This window comes from Coregonus lavaretus (genome assembly GCF_964263955.1).
Source record: "Coregonus lavaretus genome assembly, contig: HAP1_SCAFFOLD_5161, whole genome shotgun sequence".
NCBI classification, from domain to species: Eukaryota; Metazoa; Chordata; class Actinopteri; order Salmoniformes; family Salmonidae; genus Coregonus; species Coregonus lavaretus.
In genome coordinates, this window is record NW_028167158.1 from 5,090 (window position 1) to 15,000 (window position 9,911).

The following is a 9,911-nucleotide window of genomic DNA, read 5'->3' on the forward strand; positions in this document are numbered from 1 at the left end:
CACCCAACTCCTCCTTTCTCTTCTTTTCTAAACCACTAGGTGGTACTCTAACTCCTGCTGGGAATCAGAACCTCTATATTTATCTCACCCAACCTGCTCTCAGATCATTTTGTATTATTCTGTACGTAAATCTGAGCCACTCCAATTAGTATGATATGTTAAGTTTTGTGTGCTATGTATCAATTTGTGGATGTCCATCCCCCATTTCATATGATATGTTACGAATTAGAATTCGTATTATATGTTACGAATTTGCAAAATGTACAATATGTTACGAATTTTCAAAACATAATATATGTAATGAATTTACTTAACTTTTGATATGTTACGAATTCTAGCTAGGCAGCTAACGTTAGCTAGGCTAGGGGTTAGGGTTAAGGTTAGGGTTACATTTAGGAGTTAGGCTAAAGGGTTACGGTTAGGGTTAGCTAAAACGGTTAGGTTGGTATGTAACCATACCAAATGTAACGATGATACTAATTTGAGTGTCCCGGATTTACGTTTACTATGTTACGTCTAATCTATGAGACCAGGCTTTCCCTCTCTCTTTCTCTGTTTCTTTTCTCTTACTCAGTATTTCATGTTCAGGTCTGGTCTGGACACTGAAGTAAAACAGATGTGTGGTAACTCTTCCCTCTTGCCCTCAGCAACACACACAGTCAAATACACACACACACATGTACACATACATACTCATACACACACACATCCACACAGAGACACATCAACTAGAGAGAGAGATTTTATTCAACCATCAGGGCTGAAATGTGAATACAAAAACAGGACAGTAGCCTTAGTCATCTGGTTTTCATAGAGTAGGCCTATTTAAGCGTGTGTGTGTGTGTGTGTGCGTGTGTGTGTGTGTGTGTGTGTGTGTGTGTGTGTGTGTGTGTGTGTGTGTGTGTGTGTGTGTGTGTGTGCGTGTGTGTGATGATGATTACATGTAGGCATCATGTTTGATCTGTAACTAACGTATCAAAGAACACAGAATACTAAAGTTGAAAGTGACTTAGCCTTTTCCAGATGTTTATCCCATAAGGCCCCATAGACAGAACAATGGGAGAAGATCACACACATACAGAGCCATATCAAGGTCCCATGATTCCCGTAAGAACAGTGTGTTTCTTAGGAAGATGTGCATGGGCACTTTTGCAGCTATTACTGGCTAGTTACATTTTGGAGAATTCAGCAGAAATATTCAGTAGTTTTCAACAGAAACCTTCAGGTTATTTATCCGTGAATTCCACTCCTCCTCCTCCTCTTCCTCCTCCTCTTCGCAAGGCGTTCCATCCATTGCGCGCGCCCGGGTTGTAAAGGGCTAACGGAATTTGAACATCGACTGAGCTCCGGTTTCATCCATCTTCTGAAGTTCAGTTCGGAGGTTCGGGTTGGAGACGGTTTGGGGTGTTACGGGTTTTGGGTTTGAACGTTTTTAACCGAATAAACAGCCATGGAGGCTCGTGGAGTTCTCTCTCTGCTGTGCGTCGGCGCGCTGTTTGCTGTGGCTCTGGCGCAGCAGACCAGCAGACCCAAGTTCTGGGGTGAGTTTGTAAAGTGAATATTTCTAGATAAAAAACAGACTTCTGTTCCGGGTTGTCCAGTATTATCTGTCTATGTATGCTATGTAATTAATACGGACCCAAGTAAATTCTTTGGGGTGAGAAACAAGTTAGAAGCCACAGCGAGAGAAAACGGCATCTCTGTGTCTTGGCCAGATGTTTAGTTGGAAGTTAGCTATAGCCTATTTCAGAGCTAAAGCAGGTTTAGTAAGATATACAATGCTAAAATCATAGCTTAGGCCTGGCATAAACTATCAGAATTGCTAACTGGTTTGGTCGTTGGTCCTACTGTAGGTAGGCTACAGTCTATCTAGCTATCACAGCTGCAGATGCTCAGAGTGGGTGTTTCCCAGATCTAGGATCATCTTAACCTCCCACATCCTAACCTACCACTAGGGGGTCGGGGGAGTGAAACTGACTTTAGATCAATGTTAGGGGCCACTTAATTGCTAATCAATCAATCAATCAATCATTAAATCGTTCAACCAACCAACCAACCAATCAATCAATCAATCAATGTGGCTTTTTGCTTTGAAGTGAAATGGAAATGGTAGGAACATTTGACATGTAGGCCTTGCCTATGACCAATGTTCACTGAGCAAATGTCAGGTCTGCTGAGCGCAAACCTCCGACGCTTGTTTACTGTGAACACTGAGGCTGTTTACTGTGAACCCTGAGGCTGTTTACTGTGAACACTGAGGCTGTTTACTGTGATCACTGAGGCTGTTTCCTGTGAACACTGAGGCTGTTTACTGTGAACACTGAGGCTGTTTACTGTGAACACTGAGGCTGTTTACTGTGAACACTGAGGCTGTTTACTGTGAACACGGAGGCTGTTTACTGTGAACACTGAGGCTGTTTACTGTTAACACTGAGGCTGTTTATTGTGAACACTGAGGCTGTTTCCTGTGAACACTGAGGCTGTTTACTGTGAACACTGAGGCTGTTTCCTGTGAACCCTGAGGCTGTTTACTGTGAACACTGAGGCTGTTTACTGTGAACACTGAGGCTGTTTCCTGTGAACCCTGAGGCTGTTTACTGTGAACCCTGAGGCTGTTTACTGTGAACACTGAGGCTGTTTACTGTGAACACGGAGGCTGTTTACTGTGAACACTGAGGCTGTTTACTGTGAACACTGAGGCTGTTTACTGTGAACACGGAGGCTGTTTACTGTGAACACTGAGGCTGTTTACTGTGAACACTGAGGCTGTTTACTGTGAACACGGAGGCAGTTTACTGTGAACACGGAGGCTGTTTACTGTGAACACTGAGGCTGTTTCCTGTGAACCCTGAGGCTGTTTACTGTGAACCCTGAGGCTGTTTACTGTGAACACTGAGGCTGTTTACTGTGAACACTGAGGCTGTTTACTGTGAACACTGAGGCTGTTTACTGTGAACACTGAGGCTGTTTACTGTGAACACGGAGGCTGTTTACTGTGAACAAGGAGGCTGTTTACTGTGAACACGGAGGCTGTTTACTGTGAACACTGAGGCTGTTTACTGTGAACACTGAGGCTGTTTCCTGTGAACCCTGAGGCTGTTTACTGTGAACCCTGAGGCTGTTTACTGTGAACACTGAGGCTGTTTACTGTGAACACTGAGGCTGTTTACTGTGAACACTGAGGCTGTGTCCTGTGAACCCTGAGGCTGTTTACTGTGAACACTGAGGCTGTTTACTGTGAACACTGAGGCTGTTTCCTGTGAACCCTGAGGCTGTTTACTGTGAACACGGAGGCTGTTTCCTGTGAACACTGAGGCTGTTTACTGTGAACACGGAGGCTGTTTACTGTGAACACGGAGGCTGTTTACTGTGAACACTGAGGCTGTTTACTGTGAACACTGAGGCTGTTTACTGTGAACCCTGAGGCTGTTTACTGTGAACACTGAGGCTGTTTCCTGTGAACACTGAGGCTGTTTCCTGTGAACACTGAGGCTGTTTACTGTGAACACTGAGGCTGTTTACTGTGAACACTGAGGCTGTTTCCTGTGAACACTGAGGCTGTTTCCTGTGAACCCTGAGGCTGTTTACTGTGAACACTGAGGCTGTTTACTGTGAACACTGAGGCTGTTTCCTGTGAACCCTGAGTCTGTTTACTGTGAACACTGAGGCTGTTTACTGTGAACACTGAGGCTGTTTACTGTGAACACTGAGGCTGTTTACTGTGAACACTGAGGCTGTTTACTGTGAACACGGAGGCTGTTTACTGCGAACACTGAGGCTGTTTCCTGTGAACACTGAGGCTGTTTACTGTGAACACGGAGGCTGTTTACTGCGAACACTGAGGCTGTTTCCTGTGAACACTGAGGCTGTTTACTGTGAACACTGAGGCTGTTTCCTGTGAACACTGAGGCTGTTTCCTGTGAACACTGAGGCTGTACCCGCTTTCAGTTACAGTTTTAAAAGTGGCCAGGTAGGCTACTGTGGCTATTTGATCATAATGTAGGCCTACCAGAGTGGCCTACCATCAGAAACAATGGAGAAAAATGCATCCCATAACATTTTAACACGGAAATAGCTGTTTTATCATTCAGCCTACAGTAGCAGCCAATGTTTGGTGTTCAATGTAGGCCTACATTCCATGAAACTTTTGAAAAAAACATGCAGGGCTTGACATTAACCTGTTTATCCACTGGTCCTTCAGACAAGGAGGTGCCTGAAAATGTTGTTGTGTTGTTTGATGCAAAGAAAAACAGTTGACAAAATAAAATTAATTATTATTCCCATACCATTATTACAGAGAATCAGAAAATTATGCTATCCTCCGCCTATTGGCTACTTAGCTTATTCAAGACCATCACAAAATACAACACTGCCCATTTAAGACATAAAAAAAGCTCTTTACCTGACAGATTTTCAAAGATGGCTAGAAATGCACACATTTTGTGCTCTTGTAGGAAGCAACCACTCCTCCATTGTTGACTAGAAATGATCTATAACTGGGCTAATAACTCACTAACTAGCAAAGGATATGAACAAATGTGCACAGGTGGCTACATGCAGCTCTCCCTTTGATCTCAAAACAAACACATCTAATCAAAACGATCCATTAATCCAAGATGGCGTAGCAGTGTGGTCGTGTATTCTGTTGTGTCCTCGTGTAAATAGCCTGTATTTTTGTTTTTGGTCTTTTTTCATATATATTTCTCTATCTCACTTTCCATCCTTTAACTAAATATACTTTCCTGCAACCCGCCTCACCCAATGTGGAACGGATTATATTATTTCTTTATTTTTATCAAGAACCTACGGCTGAAACTAGCCAGCTAGCCAGCTAACTAGCTACTTGCTATTAGCCACCGTTAGCGGTCTTCACCACTGTCCGTGGCCTGCACTACCTACCAGCCAGCTCTAGCCTGGACAATTATCGGCCAGTCTGCACAGCGTGCTATCGACCCAGAGCATACCAGATTTTCTGCCGGAATCACTGAATCACTGGACCTTAACACCGGATCATCGCAACTAGCTAGCTGCAACCGAATGGCTGTTGTTGGCTAATTCACCACTGTCCCGACGCACCAGTTAGCCTTGAGCTAGCCTCGAGCCAGGCCCATCTCCCGGCTATCTACCTCTCTGTCAACCGGACGGGACCTCCTAGTGTCGACACGGAGCCCTGCCGATCCATCACGACTGGTCTGTCGACGTAATCGTCTGATGTGGTTTCAACAGGCTTCCCGTTGCGACGACCACGAAGATCCATCTGCTAGCCCAGGCCCGCTCAACAGCCGTGCCTCCTGCTCGCCTGTGCTGTAGCAGCCTACTAACTGCTCCCGGACTTACCTATTGCTGTTCACTGGACCTTATGATCACTCAGCTACACAGCTGATGCCTGCTGGACTGTTCCTTTATACAGTACCCCATCCTGTTTATCTGTTTAGCCTCAGCCCAAACTTTCATCGCCATTACCAGTTGTTGTCTTAGCCCTCTCGAATAACACCTGTGATTGCGTTATGCCTCTCTCCCATGTCAATATGCCTATTGCTGTTTGGGTTAGTTCTTATTGTACTATTTCACTGTAGAGCCCCCAGTCCTGCTCAACCAGCCTCAGAGAGCTCCTTTGTCCCACCCCCCATACACACAGAGACCGGCTCAATCGTTACCTCCAGTGATGCTACCTCTTTCATCGTTTACCTCTTTCATCGTTTACAGGTTTACCTCCACTGTACTCATATCCTTCCATATCCTTGTCTGTACATAATGCCCTGAATCTATTCTACAACGCCTGGAAATCTGCCCCTTTTATTCTCTGTACCCAACGCACTAGAAGACCAGTTCTTAAAGCCTTTAGTCGTATCCTTATTCTAGTCCTCCTCTGTTCCTCTGGTGATGTAGAGGTTAACCCAGGCCCTGTAGCCCCCAGTATCACTCCTACTCCCCAGGAGCTATAATATTTCGACTTCTGTAACTGTAAAAGCCTTGGTTTCTTGCATGTTAACATCAGAAGCCTCCTCCCTAAGTTTGAGTTATTCACTGCGTTAGCACACTCTGCCAACCCTGATGTTCTAGCAGTGTCTGAATCCTGACTTAGGAAGACCACCAAAAATTCAGAAATGTCCATCCCGAATTACAACATTTTCCGTCTAGATAGAACTGCCAAAGAGGGCGGAGTCGCAATATACTGTAGAGATAGCCTGCAGAGCTCTATCATACTATCCAGGTCTGTGCCCAAACAGTTTGAGCTTCTACCTCTAAAAATCCACCTTTCCAGAAATAAGTCTGTCACTGTTGCCACTTGCTACAGACCCCCCTCAGCCCCCAGTTGTGCCCTGGACACCATATGTGAATTGCTATCTATCCTCAGAGTTCGTACTGCTTGGTGACCTAAACTGGGATATGCTTAACACCCCGGCCGTCCTACAATCTAAACTAGATGCCCTCAATCTCACACAAATTATCAAGGAAACTACCGGGTACAACCCTAAATCCGTAAACATGGGCACCCTCATAGAAATCATCCTGACTAATTTACCCTCTAAATACACTTCTGCTTCACCAAGATCTCAGCGATCACTGCCTCATTGCCTGCGTCCGTAATGGGTCCGCGGTCAAACGACAACCCCTAATCACTGTCAAACGCTCCCTAAAACACTTCAGCGAGCAGGCCTTCCTAATTGACCTGGCCCGGGTATCCTGGATGGATATTGACCTCATTCCGTCAGTAGAGGATGCCTGGATGTTCTTCAAAAGTGCTTTCCTCTCCATCTTAAATAAGCATGCCCCATTCAAAAAATTCAGAACTAAGAACAGATATAGCCCCTGGTTCACCCCAGACTTGACTGCCCTTGACCAGCACAAAAACATCCTGTGGCGTACTGCATTAGCATCGAACAGCCCCCGCGATATGCAACTTTTCAGGGAAGTCAGGAACTAATATACACAATCAATTAGGAAAGCAAAGGCTAGCTTTTTCAAACAGAAATGTGCATCCTGTAGAGAAACTCCAAAAGGTTTTGCGACACTGTAAAGTCCATGGAGAATAAGAGCACCTCCTCCCAGCTACCCACTGCACTGAGACTAGGAAACACTGTCACCACCAATATATCTACGATAATCGAGAATTTCAATAAGCATTTTGCTACGGCTGGCCATGCTTTCCACCTGGCTACCCCTTCCCCGGCCACCAGCTCTGCACCCTCCGCTGCAACTTGCCCATGCCCCCCCCCCCCCCGCTTCTCCTTCACCCAAATTCAGATAGCTGATGTCCTGAAAGAGCTGAAAAATCTGAACCCCTACAAATCAGCTGGGCTAGACAATCTGGACCCTTTCGTTCTAAAATTAGCCGCCGAAATTGTCGCAACCCCTATTACTAGCCTGTTCAACCTCTCTTTCGTATCGTCTGAGATCCCCAGAGATTGGAAAGCTGCCGCGGTAATTCCCCTCTTCAAAGGGGGTGACAGTCTAGATCCAAACTGTTACAGACCTATATCCATGCCTTTCGAAAGTATTTGAAAGCCAAGTTAACAAACAGACCACCAACCATTTCGAATCCCACCGTACCTTCTCCGCTATGCAATCTGGTTTCCGAGCTGGTCATGGGTGCACCTCAGCCACGCTCAAGGTCCTAAACGATATAATAACCGCGATTGATAAAAGACAGTACTGTGCAGCCATCTTTATCGACCTGGCCAAGGCCTTTGACTCTGTCAATCACCGCATTCTTATTGGCAGACTAAATAGCCTTGGTTTCACAAATGACTGCCTCTCCTGGTTCACCAACTACTTCTCAGATAGAGTTCAATGTGTCAAATCGGAGGGCCTGTTGTCTGGACCTCTGGCAGTCCCTATGGGGGTGCCACAGGGTTCAATTCTCAGGCCGACTCTATTCTCTGTGTATGTCAATGATGTCGCTCTTGCTGCTGACTCTCAGATCCACCTCTACGCAGACGACACCATTTTGTATATATCTGTCCCTTCATTGGACACTGTGTTAACAAACCTCCAAACAAGCTTCAATGCCATACAACACTCCTTCCATGGCCTCCAACTGCTCTTAAATGCTAGTAAAACTAAATGCATGCTCTTCAATCGAACGCTGCTTGCACCCGCCCGCCCGACTAGAATCACTACTCTCGGTGGGTCTGACTTAGAATATGTGGACAACTACAAATACCTAGGTGTCTGGTTAGACTGTAAACTCTCCTTCCAGACATTAAGCATCTCCAATCCAAAGTTAAATCTAAAATCGGCTTCCTATTTCGCAACAAAGCCTCCTTCACTCATGCTGCTAAACATGCCCTCGTAAAACTGACTATCCTACCGATCCTTGACTTCGGCGATGTCATTTACAAAATAGCTTCCAACACTCTACTCAGCAAAGTGGATGTAGTCTATCACAGTGCCATCCATTTTGTCACCAAAGCCCCATATACTACCCACCACTGTGACCTGTACGCTCTTGTTGGCTGGTCCTCACTACATATTCGTCGTCAAACCCACTGGCTCCAGGTCATCTATAAATCACTTTTAGGCAAATCCCCGCCTTATCTTAGCTCATTGGTCACCATAGCCACACCCACCCGTAGTATGCGTTCCAGCAGGTATATCTCACTGGTCATCCCCAAAGCCAACACCTCCTTTGGCCACCATTAAATAAAAATAATCCTGACCGTGTAAACACAGTCCAGTTCAAAGTAAATGGCACGGATCCATATTTGGCAATGGTCTATTTGCATATAGGCCTACTGCAGCTCTGATTGGTTATGGCGCACCAGTCATGCAATAGAATCCTCCAATGCGTTCTGCGTACAACAAAATCTCTTGCACAGTTAATTTAGCATATTAAGACTTGCATAGTTCGTTTTGTTTCGGTATGTTACATTGAAAGTGGATAATATTGCGTTGATTCGATCACAATTCCCACATTAAAGGGAACTGTTGATAGTGTTAACTAAAGGGGAAACTAGAAAGATGAGTGAAGTTCAATCTCATGCTTATTCTGCATCCGAGGCGCATCTTAGAGGGAACTTTGCCTATGACATCACACTGTGATTGATTGATTTGGTTCTAGTCTAAAACATCATTATACAACAGTTTTGCACTTTTAATCCTTATTTTAGCCTTTTTGGGGGAATGTAAGACTTTTTTTAAGCCAGCTTAGTCACATTTGGTGGCAGAGGATTTACTCAATAACTACTTCCATTGAAGGAGTGACTATGTGAACATGTGATAATGACGATGACGATGTGACGATGACGATGTGACGATGTGACAATGATGATGACGATGTGACGATGTGATGATGACGATGACGATGTGAAGATGACGATGTGAAGATGTGATAATGACGATGACGATGTGAAGATGACGATGTGACGATGTGAAGATGACGATGATGATGTGACGATGTGATGATGTACAGTGCATTCGGAAAGTATTCAGACCCCTTGACATTTTCCACATTTTGTTACGTTACAGCCTTATTCTAAAATTGATTAAATCGTTTTTTCCCCCTCATCAATCTACACATAATACCCCATAATGACAAAGCAAAAACACATTTTTAGAAATGTTTGCAAATATATAAGAAACAACAACTTAGTTGAAACCTCCAGTCTTCTACAAGCTTGGCACACCTGTATTTGGTCTCTCCAGAGATGTTTGATCGGGTTCAAGTCCAGGCTCTGGCTGGGCCACTCCTGTGTTATCTTGGCTGTGTGCTTAGGGTCATTGCCCTGTTAGATGGTGAAACCTTGGCCCCAGTCTGAGGTCCTGAGCGCTCTGGAGCAGGTTTTCATCAAGGATCTCTCTGTACTTTGCTCCGTTCATCTTTCCCTCGATCCTGACTAGTCTCCCAGTCCCTGCCACTGAAAAACATCCCCACAGCATGATGCTGCCACCACCATGCTTCACCGTAG

General features: G+C 45.0%; 1 protein-coding gene across 1 annotated transcript in view; it reads left to right on the forward strand.

Moving 5' to 3' along the window:
* Positions 1-1,309: 1,309 nt before the first annotated feature.
* Positions 1,310-9,911, forward strand: part of LOC311113836 (collagen alpha-1(VI) chain-like) — a gene marked incomplete at its 3' end in the record, with an annotated part of 36,393 nt that continues 27,791 nt past the window's right edge. The window contains exon 1 of the mRNA XM_084189130.1: positions 1,310-1,541. Within this exon, the coding sequence (XP_084045256.1) occupies positions 1,451-1,541 (91 nt within the window). The remainder of the gene's footprint in view (positions 1,542-9,911) is intronic.